We start from the raw sequence: 21,390 nt of genomic DNA, 5'->3' as shown, positions 1-21,390 counted from the left end.
CTTAAATTATTTAGTTATTCTAAATTGACTGTATTTATTTTCAGAAAACAAAACAGAAAACATGTTCAAACATTTTTTTAAATTTTTTCGCTCCTAATTGAAAGTGAAATAAGAAACAAGTTTACAAAAATACTTTGATTGGGAGTACTTTTAATGGCAAATGAGCTCATTTTACATCGGTGCTTCCCCACACCATCCCCTCCTTTTCTTCTTATGTTAGGAACCCAATTTTTGCTTTAGTATAATACCCCTAACTAACTACCTACCTAAAAAGTAAAAAAAAATTATATCTGTTTCTCCTAACTTAATCCTACCAGCAAATAAAGTAGGGGACTTTATTTTATCCGCGGATTAACATTTCAATTTATTATTTGTCGCAAGTTTACCTATCCTTACAGCAATGGACTTAATATTATATGGATCTTACACCAGAGTATCAGTAAAAAAGTGAAACTTGTATCGGACTAAATTAACGATCCACGCCCTCCAATAAATAATGTCCATGTTAGCAACCCAAATTGACGTCCATTTATCCCCTGTCTTAATATCCATGTATTCTATATCCATTCTTGAAGGGGATCAGATAATTTGAGGGGAAATAAAGATATCGCGAAGTATTCTTGTAGCGTGGGGGAAAGCCAAGACTGGAATTACTAGTTTTTTTTCTTTTTCTTACAGTTGCCTTCTCTTTTTCTTTAATAGCTCCTTAAAATAAATCCCTTGTAAAAAAATGTGTGTGTGTTTTCTAGAAAGGTACAAAAATTTTCTGCATATTTTTTTTCCTGTATAAATTACTGATCATACAAACCTAATGACACTTTTTAAAAGAAATTGGTTATATCTCTAAAACTCTAATTTTATTGTATGAAAATTATAGACATTGTAGTGCCTTTTATACATAAGTAACATTTCATTTTCAGATAAACTTTTGGTGGGAAAGAAAGTCAATGAAGGTTTTGTCCCTTTACTTATGCTGCAAGTTTGGCTAGGCAAGCTGTATCACAATATTTATTTCTAGAGTTGTGTAAAGGACAAAATTCCAGCTCAGTTGTAGGAAAAATGAGGGACATATTATTATGTTACCAATAATTTCTGGGTGGATGAAACCCAGCAGCAAGATGTAAATGAAGCCCAATATATCTAGAACTTGGTACAAAACTAGTTTGTGGAAAAATCCGGACAGAAAGCGCAGAGTTTTGTTCTGCTAATATAATCAAAATATTACAGACATAATACAAAACAAAACCATAATACAAAAATCCAATTAACTAAACATTATGAGGAAAATAATCTTAAAGTGAAAACAGTCATAGTATCAAAAAGTGATTCTATTAATTTCAAGTATTGAAGACACAGTATCATGAATTTTTAAACTATGCATTTTAAACGTGCAAAAATGAAGTTATTGTCAAACTAAAAAATGAATATTGTTGATAACAACAATTCAAATATGACGGAAAAATTAATAGTTTCAGGTAATAATTGTTTTTATTATCATTTGAAAATAATATAATTGATAGGTACTGATTAAGGTTCGGAATAAAAAATAGAAACATAACATTACTAAACACAAAGGCTTTTGTCTTGTTTAAGAGAGGAACAGTTCATGTTACGAAAATATGTTTGGTCTCTATAACAGGGGCGTCCAAGCTTTTTATTTTGGGGGGGGGGGTACAAATTTTTTAAGGGGGGGGGGGGTAATTCGGTTTTGGGGGGGTAAACGCAAATTTTTTTTACCCCCCCCAAAATTGTTTGGGGGGAGTAAATACCCCCTCCTAAATGGTTGGGTAGGGGTAAATTTTAAATGGGGGGGTAAAATAAAAAAAAATTTGGGGGTAAATTCGTGTGGGGGGGGGGGTATAATCGCCCCATTACCCCCCCCCCCTTGACGCCTATGCTCTATAATCAAAACAATACACTTTATGAAATGAAAAAGACTGAATAGTTTTTCTTCTGCTGAGAAAACTCTCCAATTCCTATTTATGTAACGAGAAAGGGGGTTGTAATTTGCTCAAGAGATTATTTCTTCTGTGACCTAACTCCCACTCTGCAAAAAATATCCTTTATCCTGCCAGGGATATAAAAAAAACCACACACAACCAGAGGCTGTAATTCAGCCATTTATTCCGTTTGAAATTACCGATACTTTGTTGGCGTAGAGTTGGCGTAAACCTTGTCTTTTGGTGTAGCTGAAGGGAAGTGGAAAAGAAGGGAAAAAACAAGGGAAGTGGGTTGTGGGGAAATTTTCACTTAGAAATTTTTGTCTGAAACACATTATCTAGTCCCTGCACACAACTAGAAAACTAATATATATTTAGGAGATAGTGTGCTAGAGGAGGTTGTTGAAGAAGGACAAATAGTTATGGGTGGTGTTGATCATCAGCAAAGTGTTGTCATGGTGACCGATGGCGCCCTTGGCACTCATCAGTTTGTCATCACTGATGGACTGGACGGTGGCACACAGGTAACCAGAAATATTTGTCTGCTTTTTCAAAAGATTCAAGATAATTAAAATGAGATAAATAGTATTCCTCATTAAAAGAATATATCTGACAAATTTAAAGTCTCTTAATTAAATATTCTTTGTCCAGAAGTTCTTACTGTATATAAATAAATTGCTAAAAATAGAAATGAACAGCTTCTTCTTATTTTCTATTATTTCTTTATTGCATCATTACAGCATGTTTATTTATTGACTATACTGTTGGTATGATCCCAACGTTTTTTTTCTCATGGATGATTGACCATTCCTTCTCTGACGTTTCTCATTACTAATGTTGGTCTGATTTCAGCAGGTGTCTTACGTAAATCCGACTAGAACCTAATCGTAAGGCGTAAAAGTTGTTGAAAATGAAGTATAATTCGTCTCAATAATGATTATATTTGTTAAGAGTAAATATAAACATATGTTTTATATTGGTTACAGTCTATTTTCCAAACATAAAAAAGGTCTTGTGATGAAGATACAGTAAGCCTTACATATGTTGATTGTTTAGGTTATCCAGTTGGAAAATGGAGACCTGGTTATGGACACACGGAGACTAAAGACTGAACCCGAAGACCTGAGCCTCCAAGGGGATGAAGATGATTCTAGTGTAGTCAACAGGGATATAAATGCATTAATGTTAAGAAAGTCATGAGTTTTAAGGATTTTTTTCATTTTTTTAATGCTCTCTCGTCATTTGAATAACCCCTTGAACCTCAAAAATAGTAGTGTCTTTAAAGTTTATCCGTTTGTCAGTGTTACATTGATGTTTTCTTGGACCCGTGATGTTAGACGTCACGTATTTATATTGTAAGAGATCTATCTATTCTTTGTGTAACTAAGTGAATAAATCGCGTTTAGTTCCAAATTCCATACCTTTAGCTTAATATCTTATGTAAAAAATCATTACCTACCTATTTAACCCAAACAAAACAAGACGAACATTTAGAGGACCCTGAACATTTTCAAGAGACAAATGAAACTAATAATGCATTATTTGTTGACAGAGAAATAAACCTGGAATCCGGAGCAGCTGCAATTCAGGCAAGTGCCGCCGCCGCCGTTCAAAATGTTATCAGGGGACTCAAATCAAATAAATCTGATGATAAAGTTTCTATTTTGCCGGATGTAAGTAACAAGAACTTTGAAGCAATTTAAAACAAACAAAATTCTGAAAAATATTAACAAAATTACAGCTATTCGCCTTTCCCTTGTCAAAATCTTTATTTTTGGTAAAATATTGTTAATAAAACAAAGGATTTCTATAGGTATAGAAGATTTCATTCCTTTACAATACAGGTTTATATTATGTTTGTTAAAGTAATGTAGGAAATAATATTTTCTGATTTTAGGATGGGCTAGGCACACTAGTAGTAGAGATGCCATCACCACCGAAGCGCAGCAAGCCCTCTGACAGTCCCATTACTGTAACCTCCTCGCCAAGCACACAAGCACCGCCACATCCAAATTCTAAGGCATGGATAAATGTATAAGTGAATGACATAGGCATTATTACATAACAACAACAAAATGTAACGTTATGTAAAGACTATTTTTCTGTTATTGGTTAGGTAGTTTCTCTTATTCAATGTCAATTAAACTCATTAGGTACATGTTCAGAACTATTATTTACCTTTATATTTTGCAATATAATACGTTGCTGTAATTGCTGACAATTATTTTTCAAATCTTGATGGGATAGTTTGTATGAAAAATCTATTTTTTATTGAAATTATATGTTTTAATCTCGACAATTTTATTATAATTTTATCCAAACTTTCAGGTGTCAATAGCTAAACAGTACTCCCCCTTCGGGTTTCACTGCACCCTAGAGGCACCCACGGCTCAGTGGGTGCGTAAAGACGAGGACAGGTGCACCTACATGAACAAGGGCCAGTTCTACGGTATCACTCTGGAATACCGGCCCAATCCAACAGAACCAGTTCATGGAATTCTTAGTAATGTGAGAAGTCTTGTTATGCTCGTGTTTCGTGACGCTAAAAATCCGGACGATGAAACGAACGCGTGGGATTTTTGGCAGAGCCGGCAACCAAATAATAAGCAAAGGATTATTGACGTGGAGACGAATAATTTAGGTGAATGTGGAATCTCAGAAGTCCAGGACATAGCACATAACGCCGTAGCCGTTATTTGGAACCCGTTAGAAAATCCCGCTTTTTTGTCAGTCGCCATACAGTGTTTGTCGACGGATTTTTCGTTGCAGAAAGGCGTGAAAGGTCTTCCCATGCATTTACAAGTGGACACTTATGTTAAAAATACAAGGGATGGAGAATATGATATTGTTAGCAGATCTTATTGCCAGGTAGTAACACTGCGAAGATTTGTCATTTAGTATTTTTATTTTAGTATTGTCTTTTTTCGCTGTAGATTTAAGATGAAGGATGTCTCTTAAAGATGCCTAACGTAACTTATTAGGCATACTTTTCTTGTAAAACAAATGTGTAAGTCGACTGAAGCAAAAAGTAGCTTAAAATTCAATGCTTTTAAAGAGGTTAATGACCTTGGTTCTAAAATCGAAAAGTTGAACTAGATCTGAACTAAAGATACAATTATTAGACTATATAAGATGGAAAGAATTTTAATGTTAGAGGTAGATTTGAAATCTGCATCAAATTTTAAGGATTTTGTAAAAAAAATTCGTTTTTTGTATAATTCTTTATTTTTAAGTGCAAATACAATTTAAGTTGATTTATTTTGACATCTGTGATTTGTGGATTGAAAACTACCTGCGCTCTGATTGATTGAATGATGTATGACACTTAAGCTCTCTAATCACAGATGTCAGAGTTAATTACCTAAAACTGCATTAGCGTTATTAAATAAAGAATTATACAAAAAACGAATTTTATACAAAATCCTTAAAATTAGATGCAGATTTCAAATCTACCTCTAACATTAAAATTCTTTCCATTTTATTTAGTCTAACAATTATATTTGTACTGTTCAAGTTTTAGGCTGTACCTAGCCTTAATAAAAAAGTAAATTGATAATTAACGATAAAATCTATTTTTTCATTTAGGTGAAAGTATTCTGTGATAAAGGAGCGGAACGAAAATGTCGACAGGAGGAGCGGCGAGCCGCGCGCAAAGTTAACGTCGGCGGCGCCCGAGTCCTCGAAATGTACCACCAGAGCCAAGAACGGTCGGAGTTTTATTCCATGGTGGACATGAGCAAAGTTCCAGTGCTGTATACACCCTCCGGTGAAACTAATAATTCTTTAACCTTCCTCGGGCCCGCCACTGCACCATCATTAAATCTATTAAAATCAAATAACGAAAGTATTTCATCGCAACCGGAGCCACGGCGGAGGAAAGCGTTCCCGCCGCCGGAGACAAGGATGGTGGTTTATGTGCGGCAGGAGAATGAAGAGATTTACACGCCGTTGCATCTTGTTCCGCCAACGGTAACTGGCCTTGCCCGGGCTATTGAAACTAAATATAATGTTTCTGCTACTGCTATTAGGTGATTATTTTCTTTAAAACATTTGCTGTAATGTGTCACTGTAACTCGTAATTGTCGCAGGGATGTGAAGGTTTTATGTCGAAATTAAGAAAAAAAATTACATAAATTCGTTTGACTTTTTGCATAAACAGTGCGACTTTTCCACATAAATAAACTTCTTTCATTACTTTGCATTGTTAGAATTTTCTTAAAAGATTTTCTAAAAATCTTCTTTCAAAGCTTTTGATCAGTCCTGTTTTAAAAAGCTTTTTGTAACCGGCAATGAAGCATATTTTTTAAAGAAACTTTTTAGAGGAGGAAGGTAAATAGCCAAATACCAACTAAGAATCCATACAAAGCTTTTTTGAAACGTCTAACTTAATCCTTCGAGTTCATTTATAAGTCTTCTGCTTCAGACAAAAACAAAACATTATTTTAAATCATAGTAGGTATTATTAATTTTTTCTTAACTTTAAGATACCTGTATCGTCGCAACAGCAAGGGGATCGTGGCGAAGCTGGACGACGACCTGCTCAAGTTCTACTGCAACGAGGACACTTTCCTGATGCAAGTTACCGCCATAGAGCTGGAGGGAGTGGGTGGACAGGACAGCATCATGTATGATATAACTCTCTGTGAACTTAATGAGAGCTGATAATAATGATCTCAACTAAGAATAGGGACATTTTTTTTATCAGAATAGCAGCACAGATAATGATTGAAAAATAATTGAGGCTAGTTCTAAAATTATAAAAAATAAGACAGGTCAGTTATTCTTGGCGGGCATATTGACTATCCTTCGTTTTAATTGTCCAGAAAATTATAAATTCAGAATGTTGTTAGTGTTACTTTTATCTAGGTAAGATTTGATCATACTAAAAAAATTCTTGCATTTAAAAAAATTTGTGTCCAAATTTGTTTTTGTTTGACAGTTTAAAACTACGGTTGAAAATCAAATAAAATTTAACTAATTTTGGTCCCTTTTGTAAGTTTCAAATTTGTTTTAATGAGTAAAAGAAAATTCATTTGCCCATCAATAATTAAAGGGGACTATGTACGAACGAAAGCAAGGGACATTAAACACCTTCCAGTAGTGATATCAAGCATTTGTTTGGAGAAAACACTAGGATGATCCAAAACATTTTACTTTGAACACAGTACGAAGAAGTAAAAAAGTAAATCTGAAGATCAGCATATGCTCAGACACCAAACCTTCCCTATTTGAATTTTTCATACATTTGTCAAAATCAATGGTAATTTGTTATCATATCCTGAAGTGTGTGAATTAGGAACCTTTGTTTGTATTGTATAGCATTCGATGATTATTTTCATGATATATATCTATTAACACGTTGAACTCAACAAAACATTTGATGCAATTTCTACAAAAATAACTAAAAATTTCAATTTTTTTATTCTTAACAAATTTTTTTTTCGTATACCTATTTAAAAATATTTAACAGTAACCTAGTAAATTCACCATAAAAAATGCTTGACATCACTGCTGGTGAGTGTTAAACTTTACTAAAGTTTTAAAAATTCAACTTTTTCTTAGTGCTAAATTAATTTTGTGTAAGGAAGTTAAATATATAACAAAATATTTAAAATTCGTTTTTGTACAAAAGAGCTTAAAAATATTTTGTTTTTAATTGGTATTATTTGTTACATTTATAACCTTCTATCATAAGGAACAATTCTCACTTTCTTTAAACAAATCAAAGTTGAGTGGCCTCTTAGGAATTATACACAAGCATGAAGATAATATGTTTTTTAGCTCCAATAAAGTTTATTGTAATATATTAAGTATTTTCAAAATGACTGCAAGTAAATGCTTTGCTTAGATCAAGAAAATTCAGCGTTAAAAAAAATATCACATTAAGAGTAATTTCAAAATTTCATATAAAATTCAAAATGATAGTTGTTGTTTGTTGATTAAATGTCTATGAAGGAAAAATAGACTTAGAAATTCTTGAATTATTTGTCTCAAAAAATTTTACGAGTTTTATTGCATTATGAATTATTCATGTTGTGTCGGGTCTAGTTAGGGCCACTAACTTTAGTAAAATATCTCAATATTTGTGTCTGCTTGTATTTGTTCTTTTTAGTTTTTTCAATCAAATGATTATTGTATTGAATCTAAACCTTGTGATTAAACCAAGTGTGTTTTATAAATTCAGCTTATTTAATAAGTTGCTGCTATCATGTGTAAATGTTATACATATTGCAAATAATCGAATATTTTTATATTGTAATAAAATATTAACTAAAATACTGTTTTCTTTCCATTTTTATTTGTATTGCCATCAAAATTTATATATAGACATGCAAGATAAGCTTAAGTAAAAAATTTGGATCTCTAAGTAAAAAAATGCGGCCACAGGAAATATATAAAGTTTCCCGAGACCTTGACTCCTAGAGGATCATTACCTGGAGGGTACACATATATTTTAAATTATGTTATACTTCTAAATAATACTTTAGTATTTTTCCCCTACAAAATGCATGAGTCAAAAATATTTTTGCCCTTTACCTGGATGACCTTGCCAGGTTTGCTGACATCCTGTGCCCGCAAGGATGGAGTTCTTTAAAATTTCAACACTCAGTTTCGTATAATCACCAGACTTCAAAAGTCAGATACTTATAGCCCTATATGAATCTTTTACAAAATGAAAATGAGATTGAAAGTAAGAGTGGGTCGTTTAATGCCCCCCTCTAACCGTTAAGGGTTAAGAGATTTTCCATCTAGACTTTTCGGTTTTTTTTCTATTTGCGATGCATTAATGTGTTTATTAAATACCTACTGTAGTTATGAGAATTATCAACGCCCCCTTGTAAATATTGTTATTCCCTTAAAACAAAGAAAAGGTTGCTTTTCTACATTTAGAACGTCAATCTTTGTTTAACCATTAACTGAAATAATTCTAAAAACATATTTATAAATTATACAAGGATGACAACATCCATAAGTAGCGAATCACAAAAATTGTGGATGGGAATACGTAGAAGTAGATTTAAAATCAATAATAGATTTATTGGAGAAAATAAACATGAAACCTTGTTTTATTTTGTATGATGAAGATGGTTAAAGTAAATTACATACTAGATGCACATAACAATGGGAAAAAATATTTTGAAACTAGTAATGCAAAAAAGTTTTAAAATTGGACCAAAAATGCTAAAGATATGGGGAAATATATCAACATATAAAAATAGCCAAAAACCTGCTAAAAGGCAGCTTGGCCGCCAGAAATTTAATTTTAATATCTTTAACTGAAAAATTTATGAAAATTGAACCATAAACACCAAAGATATGGGTGAAAAATAAAAATAGCCAAAAACCTGCCAAAAGGCAGTCTGACTGTCATTGTTGTTTTCTTCAAACGACAGGAAATTTAATTTTGATATCTTTAACTGAAAAAATTTCGAAAATCGGACCATAAACACCAAAGATATGGAGAAAAATGTGAAAAATATAAAAATAGCCAAAAACCTGCAAAAAGGCAGTCTGACCGTCATTGTTTTTTTTCTTCAAATGACGGGAAATTTAATTTTGATATCTTTAACTGAAAAAAAACTTGAAAATCGGACCATAAACACCAAAGATATGGGGAAAATTTGGAAAATATAAAAATAGCCTAAAACCTGCTATAAAGCAGTCCGACCGCCATTGATGTTTTATAGTTAATTGTGCTCCTAAATGATGGGAATGTTGTCATAAAATTTCAGCTCTCTATCTTTTATAGGAGCCGAGAAAATCACGTTTCCCCCAATTCATTAATTACGGACGGACGGACATTGTGAATTATAGAGTAGCTTCGCTACTAATAAAAAGGTTTCGTGTTTTTGAGCTGTTTAGATGGGTGCCGCTTAGTAGGCAATAACGGCCTATCTAAAGGGTGTGCATAAAAAAATGCGGACATTTTTTAAATACAAATTGCGCGGCTTGTGTAAATAGTAGAAAAATGTTACGCATACCGTTAGAACCGCTAAGAAGTGTATTTTTTTGAAATATAAGAACGATTTCTGTGCTACGTATAGTTAGGGAGCTACGTGTTAAAATGTCCCAACTGACTTAAAACTTGACTCGCGAGTAAATTTTGGGACATTTTACCACCTAGCTTCTAGATTATTTGTAGCACAGGAACCGTACTTATATTTCCAAAAAAATACAGTTCATAGCGGTTCTAACAGTATGCGTAACATTTTTCTGCCATTGACACAAGCCGCGCAATTTGAATTTTAAAAATGTACGCACGTCTTTTTGCAAGAATTATTGTCTAATATTTACTAATATAAGTAGCACAGGAATCGTTCTTATATCTCCAAAAAATAGACTTCTTAGCGGTTCTAATGGTATGCGCAACATTTTTCTACTATTAACACAAGCCGCACAATTTCAATTTTAAAAATGTCCGCATTTTTTTTTGCGCACCCTATTTCTGACCCCCAAATATTTATTTCGCTCTAATGCAACTCTCAATGAAAACAATCATAAAATTTTGATTACTTTATTTTCTTTTAATTATTTACATGTACAAGTATAAAATATAAAAAAAGTATGACAATGTAATGTACATATTTACAATACAATTATACACTAATGCTTATATTAGTAATAACATTTCAAAGTAGTGAACAATAAAATAATTTTCTTTCAGCAACGAAATTTGTTGAAATAAAAATTTAACTTTTATACAATGCTAGGAATCACATATGAGTTAGGCTATCCTCTCTATTTCTATATATTAAACTATATATTAAGATATAGACGAAAATACCTAATATAAGGGAATAGGCTTTGAGATTCCGCCTAATTTGATAAACAAAAATGTTAGTAGATAAAATAAAATTGTCAAATACGAGTTTATTTTCTTACTGTAAAGTTTAACATATTACATACAGCTATATAATCAAACATTTTAATATAATTTGCAAGTGGCGACTAAAATGATATTGCACTTAGTTGCAAAGTACATGTACTACTATGAATTAATATGTACTTGTTCATATAAAGCCCATATTATCGTAAGTGCGGATCTAATGATTAAACGTAATTTTTCAGCTAATTACAACTTTATTTTTTTTGCATAAAATATGCATAGGTATGTAAAAATCAATTTTAAATATTAATATTATCTCACTGTTAGTGAAAAAGTAAATGTTAAATATTCATAATTTCTAATTTTACTCGGTCAATAATAATGCTACAAATAGACCATGAGAAACCATTTCTGATAGTAATCCAATCTAAAATAGTTCTGATGTGGTCTATCTGCAGCCAAATCAAATGTATGTATAAAGGTAACTAAATTTACAAGGCAGTAAGTAGTAGGTTATATAAACAAGAGAATCAAAACAAAAATGAAATTGCTTTAAACAGTGTTTTTGTTTGTTAAATTTTCACTTATTCACTTTTTGTTGTCGATTACTTTTTTTCTGTTAAAGAAAACGAGAATATTCAGTTTGTATATGTCACACAATTATAATCAGAAACAGGATCACTGGTAAGGATTACAAATATTGGGATTCGTTTTTAAATTTAAGAAGCGTGTAATCATTCTATACATAATTCATTTGGTTCATGGGTGTGAACTAGCTAGATGTATAGACCTTTTCATACTTAATAACAATATCCTCTGGCTAATTGTTGGTCTCGCGCCTGCAGTCTTCTCAAATTATTGATTATAAATTGACATCATCTCTGTACCTTCCACCGTTGATCTTACCATGCCTGACCGTGTACACGTCCTGGTCGTAGTCAGTCCAGTTGTTGTCCGTAGTTGTGTCCCAGTTGTCGCTATCGGGCAGGCTGTCCCCATCTCTTGAGCCTCGGGATCTGTATCCGCTGCTGCCGCGATCGCCGGCGTCGCGGGAACGGGAGGAGCGGTAGCCAGCGCCGCCGTTTCTGTCGCCGCCGTGTAAATTATCACGTGACCTGGAGCGAGATCTGGTTGACTGACGGATGGACTTTCTGCTCATGGAGCGGTTCAAGGCGGTGGCGCGGGATCTGCGCCCGTCATCTACAAGGCTTTGGCGGGAAGCGCGCAGATCTAAAAAAAATTAAATGAATATTTCGTTCTAATTTATTTACCCATTTTGAAAAGATAAATATGAAACCATAATACAATTTATGCTAGGTAATTTTAGTCCCTTATGAAAGCTGCATATAAATAATGAAAATAAGATGACAGTATAAATTTAACAAATTAGAACTGGTATGAAAAGATGACAAAAGTATTTTCTCTGTCCTTTACAATCTAAAATCAGATTATTATTTGTCATACAAAGTTCAGTTTTAAAACAAATTCGCATAATTTATAATGTAGACTAATATAAGATATCCTATATCACAAAGTAATAAGGTTTTTCGTCTGAAGCTTAAGATCTAGGTCATTACTGGTCTAAATGGGTTGTACTTTTCAGGGAAGCTTTATAAAGGTCTAAAGCTGTTTTCTTGACTTCCCCTAGAGGCGAAGAAACTGTATTTGCTATCCATATGATTTTCCGCCACCTTTCTCACTTTGTTGTGTAGGTTCGAATGGACTTTTTAAGCAGCAAACGATTTTCATTTATCACAGGTTTTATTATTTTTCCATTAGCAAAAAAATGTTAGTACTGCACTACTTCTGGGTATTATTATCTTTGGTAAAAATTTATTGAATTAAAGAAATTGCTTCATGTGAAACTTGTTAAAAAAAGAGAAAGTGCGTTGGTATTTATAAAAACCGTTATATTTTCATCTTCATGAGAAAAAGATGTAAAAATATCAGGGATTCTAAGGGAAAGGACATTAGATAATATATTTATGTAATCACTAATTATGATTAAGAAAAGCACTCCCTAGGAATAACAGAAGTAGGTTATAAACTTTGGTGAGCAGTTTCTCTTTAAGTCCACTGTCCCCCATACAATCTTAATGCTTTTGGGATAGTATTAGTAGGGAGAGAGGGGATATTGGGCTGTTAATTATACTTGCCCTCAAAGTTTAAAATAACGTTTTCTTATTCGTTGGCTTCACAACTTTTGCGACTTTAATTGAATTTTGATTGAGTTTACAAACGCTTTAGTCTACAAAAGAGTTAATTCTGTGTATTATCATTGGAGACAAACTTCAATCTATCTATAATTGTCTCATTTTTAGATCTGTATATTAGACCAATTTTCAGAAGAATAGGTTGACCCCCCCCCGGGCCCTCCCCCCAACCAACATCATTTCCAAAGATCATTTCTACAAATATAATTGAGAATCTTGATATTTCACATAGAAGGAAGTTGTGTGTATGTCTGCTAAGATCTCTTGAACGTCTGGACCAACCAAGATATTTTGTATGGACCCAGATAAGTTATGTAGCTATTTGACCTCGCTGCTATCACATAAAGTGCCTGTTAAGCACTGATTGGAAATAAATTAAATATGAAAGGGGGGAGGGAGTAGTTTTTTTCCTTGCGAGTGGCCCTAGCCCTGTGGGCCTTTCTAGTACCCACTTTAACCTAATCTTACCTAAAGCAATTTAGAAAAACTATCTTCTCCTTAGTTTCAATTTATTCCAAAAATAAAGAGAGTTAGGGTCTATTAACAACAAGGCACTTTGTTAGCGCCGGTTACCTGAGTTCCACTTTATATGCAAATAATGCATTTTTTATGAACAAAAAATATAATTCTTTAATTTATTTTGCCATTATTTTTTCACACCTTTCCCTGATCTATCATGTCTTGTACTCATGGACGTGTAGAAATTGATGGAGGTGTACACAAACGACGTCCATTTGTACTTTTGGGGTGGGTATAAAATCTCAATAGCGGGGGTAAAACAAGTTTGGTGAGGTAAAATGTCAGTTTATTTCGCTTGTCCTTAAGATTTTTAAAACCCTGACTGCCGAGAAAATCAGTGCATGATAAATATGTTACTTAGTAAATTTATTTTTATTAAGTCTTTTGAATGAACTATTGTTCACTTGTACCTATAATCTACTATTCTATTTCATAAATACATTGTTTTAAGATATCAGAAAAGTGTTGGAAATAAATAGATATAGAAGTAAAGTCATATTCTAAGATTGCAATTTTCTCCTATAATTAAAGGACGTTACCTTTTTTAAGAGAGCCTTAACTGGCATTGTAGTTTTTGGCTTTAGTTCAGTTTGTTTGTTTATTTATACGTAACATTGCATTGTAAACAATTTCATTTATAATAGTTTTTAATTATTATAGCGCTTGACATAAAACCATAATTCCAGTTAGGTTATTTTAAAGGAAATATTTGATTAGCAACACATGGAAATAATAATCAATTCAAGCTCCATACTTTAAAACTTATAGTAATTACAAAACTAAGCAATTTGTGGTTTATCGTATTTTAGAATAACAGAAGGTCAAATTATATAGGATCTTATTACCTTATTGAGGGAAATTGCACAAAAAGTCATTAAATATGAGCTGTTTTATGATTAGAGCATTGACTTCACTGCGTAAGGAAACGTCATGGCATATTTTTAAATTTTATCACACCCCCCCCCCCCCCAAATAAAAGCTTAGATGTTCTTGGAGTTTAGCTATTTTATATTTGTTATTCAAAGTAAGTTTTGCAATTATATCGTTCGATGGACATTTTATTTCATTGACAAGCGCCTCATACTATTTAAAACTTATTTGTGCAGTAAACATTTCTTTACTAGCAATTTAGAAACATTATCAAACTATTTTAGATGTTGAAGCATGTTATGTTCATGTTTTTTTTTCACTTTGAACTAAAGCTCCCTATTCTCGCGTCAATACCATCAAATTTGGAAAGATAAAAATATTGACCATAATAATATTTAATCCGAACCATTTCTATTCACACCAAATCTTATTTCAAACCAAATTTGGGGTTTTAAAATCAAAACTTTTCCACTACTGAGATCTGTCCGCCTGTATTTCATTAAAGTCTTTTTATTACTAATAAATTGTAAGTTTTTTTATAATATATTTAGTATTGCCTGAGTTTAAGCTTTGGAGGGCATTAGAAGAAAAGAAATTAAAAAAAGGCTGTAGTTTTTTTTCTTCTAAGGTTGGCCTTCTAACCCGCCAGGTCCAATTGGTCTAAAATAGGTTTAGATATCTTAAAAGCGCTTCTACAGAAATGCTCAAAGTCAAAAACATACATCAAAATTATTCATGCAAAGGGCCGGACAAATACTCGTATTTATATTCGCAACTATGTAATTAGTCAACCATGTTGAAAAATATTATAGAAGTGATTTGACCTTTAATATTTATAAAATTGGAACTGATCCTAATATCTATAATACAAAGTAGCTTGATGTCTGTCCGTCTGTCCGTCTGTCCGTCTGTCCGTCTGTCCGTCTGTCTGTCCGTCTGTCTGTCTGTCCCTTAAGATCTCGGTAACCACTGAACCGATTAGATTCTACTCTTCAGGGAATATACCTACTGGTCCTGTGGTGGTTTTAGGCTATTTTCTTGGGGGGTGGGACAACCCCAACCCCCCCAAAAATAAAAAAATAAAAACCCCCCAAAATTTTTCTTTTACATTTTTTGTAAAATCTCAGTAACTGCTGATCAAATTGGGCTCTACCCTTCTGGGAATATACCTACTGGTCCTTTGGTGGTTTTAAGCTATTTTCTTGGGGGGGTGGGACACCCCAACCCCCCCAAAAATAAGAAAAATCCCCACTTCCAAAATTTTTAATTTTTAAAAATTTTTGTAAACAAAAACCAGTAATTGGGGTGGGGGAACCCCACTGCAACATGGGGCGAAGCCCCCATGAATCCAACCCCCCCCCCCCTCCGACAAAAAAAAATAAAAATATTTTTTTTTAATTTTAATTTTTGTGTATGCGAACAACCTAGGTTTAATTTTTACGAATTGAAATTTTTGTGTATACGGCAAACAACCTGGGTTTAATTTGTACAAATTAAAATTTTTGTGCTTAAAGCGCACAACCTGGGTTTAATTTTACAAAGAATATTTTTTTTTAATATTTCTATTAAGGAGGGTTGACTTCCCATAACTATATAGGGCGAAGCCCCTAGAGGCTAGGGGCGAAGCCGCTAGTGAATGTTAAAGAGGCAAATTATTGCACGAATTTCAGTTTTGCTGTTTCCTTAGACCAATATAACAGAAGGAAGCAGAAATTTTTATTTGTGTACTTTCCAGTGATGCTTTATAAATGTCTTGAGTTAAATTAGTTACTCCAATCTCCTCCCAGTAGAGAAAAAAGCATATAAGCACGGAAAGGTATAATAAAGTAATACTTTTACTGAAGACTCAAATATAACTGGATGATTATCTTACTCCGCTACAAATCCAATAAAATCATAATCAACTTATTCTTCCAATAATAATATTGACATGATACTGAACTTAAATTATTGCCTGCTATCTACTTATTTTTATATAAAACAAATATGTTTACATACATGTAAAACATAATATTTTCTAGTTTAAATTTAGAAAGTACAGTTAATGGTTTTAAAAACAACACCGTATTATGTACTGGTGCATGTTGAAAGTGCGTCTTGACCCATTTTCATAAGTGGTATATACTATATACGCAACGGAAAAAGATTAAAATATTTTATTTTTAACTATTATTCCAAATATTTTTGAAAATCTATTATGTTAATTTAGAGTACAAGAAATATTTAAATATGAAAAATTTTAGTTTTCTTGACAAAAAAATATAGCTAATAATTAAAATATTATAAATATATTTCTCGTATTCATTCGAATCCGGTGGATAGGAACCGGTTCTCATCCATACGAAAAAACTATGTCTAGCATCGTATTATATCCAGCTTTCTACGAATATAGAAATGTACAATCATAAGATTAAAACTAGTTTTAATCTCATAATTGTACATTCTATATCCGCAGAAAGCCGTTTATAATACGATGCGAGAAATAACTATTATTGTTACATTTGCATCACTTAAAATAGTATGTTAATATCAACCACATAGGTTAACCTCCCTCAATGAAAAGTAAAACTAATTGATTGACACAATTTCATTTTTGTTTTAAAGGAACTCTCCTAAACTGGAAATTACTGTTTGAATAAAGATACCGTATTATGGGTGACCTAGGAAGTATTAATACACACTGGGTCCTCATGTTATTCAAAACGGATGTATCACAGTAATGCCAGACTTAAACTATGTTATGAATCAACTTTATAAATCCCATAGTGAAGAACTATTGAAACAGTTTTGTAGTGTAAGCAAAAAGAAAGTTTGTTTGATTAGACAGTTATGGGCAAACAATATATTTTAAACAAGAAACATAAATCACACCCTTTTTAAAAAACTGTATTTTAACTTTCTAATTAACAACCAGCTATAATATTCACCAATTTAAAAGCGAAGCCTTTCTAAAATTGGTGTCTGGAAGGCACTTTATCATAGGCAAAGCAACTCAATAGTTATAACCGAAATTGTCTTTATGTCCAAAGAGGTTTCGAGTTTTCTTTGAATTGTTGATTATATTTTGGGTACAACATTTAAAGCGCAACTTCTATGTAACTGCTTTATTGACTAAGGAACAGCAAATTTATACCATTTTAATTTTCTGTTACAGTTGTAATGGGACAAAGTGACTCAAATATCAGCCATGTGACGTCATAAAATATAGTCACCTCCTTTTTAGGGTTTTTCTTTCCCACTTCTCCCCTCATCCCTCTCATTTTAATGACGTCACGTGGCTGATTTTTGAGCACTTTGTCTAGGGGAGCATTTTGAACATTTGCAAAATTTCGCCCCCCCTCCTAAATCAAAGTGCCCATAGGGGGGTAATTTTGATTATATACATGTATACCTATTTTAAATAAGGGCGTTTTAAGGGGGTGGGATTATTTGATTATGTGCCTTCTAATCCCTATCCGTTCTTCCCCATCCCTTCTCATATCCCTATCCCCAATATATATCCCCCATTTATATCTCCAATCTATTCATCCTCATCTCTTCAGCTAAAAGGCTAAAAGGCAAAAAAAAGAATATTTCCCCCCCCCCCCCTCCCCATCACATAGAATAAAACCTTTTTCATGGGAGGGAGGATGATACAATAGAAAATTTTACACCACCTTTAAACTAAAATCAAAAGACAACAAGAGTTGTGTTGTTTTATCAAGTTAGGAATATAGGGTGTTGTGAGCTTTAATTAGAGTTTTTAATGTAAATTGCTAGAAAAAAACATGTCTTTTAGGTAAGGGAATATACATAAAAAAATCATAAACTTATCCTATCGCCCCAAGTGCAATTTCTCTTTGGAGGGTGGTGGTACCCTCCCAAAATATTTATGAACGTTCCAAGGACTTATACTATATTGTAAAGGATAACCATGTCGGTTCAGTGGTAAGTGATATCCTTCGTTACACTTAGACATATAGTTATTTTTATACAAGGATTATATTCTGTTATTGTTTCATGAAATTTTATTTCTTATTAGAAACGAAGCTCCTATTGTCTAATTGTCTGTCTGTCCGTCCGTAACGCCATGGGAGAAATGTTATTTACTTAGCAGATTTTTCTTGTCAATATTCGATTAATTCTGGAGCATATTTATGTACAAAACAACTATAGCGGTCCGAAAGCTTTTAAACCGCTTTGTATGCCTCAATTTTTCAATTATTTAACGTACTTTAAATGTCAAGTGAAATCATCATTGTTGCTTATTAAGTATTAACAAAAATAATAGGTATTGACTGATTCAAAAAACAAAACAAAGAAAAACATTTACAGATACTAGGCATGTTTTACAATATCGAAATGATTAATTCCAAAAGTATATCAATACTCAAGAAAGGTATTTATTTTGTTTGTATTCATTAAACGAGCTAATCTTGAATGTTTTCCTAAATCCCATAACTTGACAGTTATCAACAATCCTCCTTCCACTTGCCTAAATTATTTCTAAACTACACAGAATGTAACCTTAACCTAAACTGACTTAGAAGGCATTTAAAAACTTAAATATAGGCATAACTAAAAAATTATTAGAAAATTTCCGAATTTTAAATAAATAATGAAAAAATGAACTTTTAACGAATTAATGTTAACCCTATTGTAGAATTTTGCGGAATACGCAGGGAGTAAGGGAGGGGACAATGGATTGAATATTCAATTTTTAGGAGTCTCAGAATTTGGGTACTGGAAAATGTACAGAATTTAGCAGTTTCTAACCAACTTTGGGTACTAATTATGAATGACGTCACCAGAAATCATGCATTATCTCGTGGCAAACTAGCGCGTTAACAAAAGATAAACAATAGCAAGCAGACAGAATATTTTGATTTTGAAATTATTTAACTTTTGTAAATTGAATCATTTTAATACATTTTTTATATCTAATTCTTGTTTAATATTTATTCCGATTAGTGTGTTGTAGAAAGAAATTATATTAAGATAAGTATTAGTTATTATGAGCGAAGCTTTTCTAAAATTAGGTCCCGCCCTCCGTACGTCCGTAACGGTTAGCTCTTTTCATTACTTTAGACATGTTAGATATTTCTTATTGATTTAATCTAAAGTAGAAAGTGTTTGTCTTTAGCTTAATATTTAGGTAATTAATGATCCGATTGATTTCTAAATTTGAGGGAAAATATTTGAAGTCCTTAGTTGTTCAAGGTTTTTTAATGTAAAAACTTAAAATCTCAAGATGGTTTTATACTATTATTCTGTCCTGGATGCTAGAGGCGCTGATACCAGTTATCCTAAAATATGTTTCTTGAACTTTAAAGATCTTTAAAATTAAGATGTACTTATGTTCTCAACTTTTTTATTTATGTAGTACCAAATTTTGTCGCAAGGTATCTCTTTTTTATTTAGTTAAATATAAAATAACTTGTGTTAAAAGATCTGTAGGAAGGTAATTGTTTTAATAAATTTTATAATTTAATTATTTAAAGTTTTTTCATGTCTAAGCTTTGTAATTATTTCAATACAAAACTTTGGGTACAAGTAGTTATAAAAGGACAATAGTCTGGTTTTTAAATTTTCCAAAGTTATAACAATTATGGAAATAAATTGTTATTAAGGGTTTTGATCTCGAGAATGAAAGGATTCTAGTATAGTATCATTTTGAGGATGGTGCACTTCAAAAAGTTATAAAGAAGGTGTATCAACTTTTTTCCTTTTTATTTAAGATAGCTAGCCGGTTCTTTCAGTAAGTAGTAGATGTAAAATTTTTCATAGAATTCAGATATGCAATCGGTTTTTTTTGTAGACCTCTTATTTTTTAAGTAATTTAAGTTTTTAAAAAAAATAATTAAGTCGGTTTTAAGGTACTAAAACGCAACAAAATAAAAGAAGAAAATAGCCAGTATGAACAAAAATAGTAAGATCTTTAATTTGACACCTTACTTTTAAAATTCTGTTGAGTAATTGTTGAAAAAATCTATTTTTTTAACCTTGGTTTAATCAAAACATTAAACCTTAATATTTTCTCATACAGACATAAAAAATATGGGTTCATATATACCATTAGAATGAGAAAAATAATATGAATTCATTCTAAGCAAAATTTAAAAAGTTTAAAAAAATTGTAAAAAAAAATGGAAAAAATAAAAAGTTTATTTTAAGAATTGTAACTACTAAACTAGCCAATCACAAATCGCAAAAATTGACGAATCGGGAAGCTTAACCTATAAAATTAACCTATAGAATTGCCAGAAAAAAAGGAAAACATTCATACAATATATACAATAGATACTACAATAAATATAGTGATATTAAAGAACATGTAAAGAATGAAAAATTATGAACAAATATGCATCAGTCTGTTTATAAACTTCAAAACAATGCAGTTAAAAATACTTTATTGTTTCTTGTGTTTAAAAAATATCTGCTACATTGCATTGTCTTTTGTTTAGGTTTTGTTCAGGTTTGGTTCAAGCTAACCCTTTAAAGCCGAAAATTATGATTCTTAAAATAAACTTATTTTTTTTATTATAGTTTTATAAAACTTTTTCAATTTTGCTTAGAATAGATTCGTAATATTTTTCTGATTCTAAAGGTATATATGAACCCATGTTTTTTATGTCTGTTTGAGAAAATATTTAGGTCTAAAGTTTTTATTAAACTGAGGTTAAAAAAATAGATTTTTCAATAATTACTCAACAGAATTTTAAAAGTAAGGTGTCAAATTAAAGATCTTACTATTTTTGTTCATACTGGCCATTTTCCTCTTTTATTTTGTTGCGTTTTAGTACCTTAAAACCGACTTAATTATTTTTTTAAAAAACTTAAATTACTTAAAAAATAAGAGGTCTACAAAAAAACCGATTGCATATCTGAATTCTATGAAAAATTTTACATCTACTACTTACTGTAAGAACCGGCTAGCTATCTTAAATAAAAAGCAAAAAAGTTGATACACCTTCTTTCCAATAAAAGTTGATATATTGAAAATACTCGTTTTATCTGGAAATATGTGGGTTTTCAACCTTAA

The 21,390-nt window shown here is 31.8% G+C and overlaps 2 protein-coding genes across 14 annotated transcripts in view; one reads left to right on the top strand and one right to left on the bottom strand.

The window, feature by feature from the left end:
- The first annotated feature begins 242 nt into the window (after nucleotides 1-242).
- LOC145328766 (protein grainyhead-like) lies at nucleotides 243-8,216 on the top strand. Of its 13 annotated transcripts, none has more exons than XR_013882636.1 (10): nucleotides 243-1,475; nucleotides 2,319-2,464; nucleotides 2,997-3,106; nucleotides 3,493-3,613; nucleotides 3,838-3,960; nucleotides 4,269-4,808; nucleotides 5,526-5,968; nucleotides 6,425-6,712; nucleotides 7,573-7,599; nucleotides 7,722-8,216. XR_013882636.1 is itself a non-coding variant. In XM_080172652.1 (8 exons), the coding sequence occupies exons 1-8, from the start codon at nucleotides 1,421-1,423 to the stop codon at nucleotides 6,600-6,602; spliced, it is 1,632 nt and encodes a 543-aa protein (XP_080028778.1). In that variant the 5' UTR covers nucleotides 243-1,420; the 3' UTR covers nucleotides 6,603-6,949. The 13 variants fall into 13 exon arrangements, 2 of the variants coding, with proteins under 2 accessions (XP_080028778.1, XP_080028744.1); XR_013882612.1 differs by having other exon boundaries at nucleotides 6,425-6,932; nucleotides 7,503-7,599; XR_013882638.1 differs by having other exon boundaries at nucleotides 3,493-3,529; nucleotides 6,425-6,932; nucleotides 7,503-8,216.
- Nucleotides 8,217-10,441: 2,225 nt separating this feature from the next.
- haf (leucine-rich repeat and fibronectin type-III domain-containing protein hattifattener) overlaps nucleotides 10,442-21,390 on the bottom strand; it is a 54,381-nt gene continuing 43,432 nt past the window's right edge. Inside the window, exon 18 of the mRNA XM_080170585.1 lies at nucleotides 10,442-11,997. Coding sequence (XP_080026711.1) covers nucleotides 11,630-11,997 — 368 coding nt within the window. The 3' untranslated portion in view covers nucleotides 10,442-11,629. The remainder of the gene's footprint in view (nucleotides 11,998-21,390) is intronic.

Source organism: Acartia tonsa, chromosome 1 (assembly GCF_053477335.1).
Source record: "Acartia tonsa isolate MP-2025a chromosome 1, ASM5347733v1, whole genome shotgun sequence".
In the NCBI taxonomy this organism is placed as follows: Eukaryota; Metazoa; Arthropoda; class Copepoda; order Calanoida; family Acartiidae; genus Acartia; species Acartia tonsa.
Note: the sequence above shows the minus strand (reverse complement) of the source record. Positions and strands in the feature narration are given on the sequence as shown.

Coding starts and splice junctions, on each gene's coding strand:
- LOC145328766 (XM_080172618.1), top strand. CDS start 1,421: ATGAATATTGTTGATAACAACAATTCAAATATGACGGAAAAATTAATA. Junction 1,476..2,318: donor GGAAAAATTAATAGTTTCAG/GTAATAATTGTT, acceptor ATATATATTTAG/GAGATAGTGTGCTAGAGGAG. Junction 4,809..5,525: donor TTAGCAGATCTTATTGCCAG/GTAGTAACACTG, acceptor TTTTTCATTTAG/GTGAAAGTATTCTGTGATAA.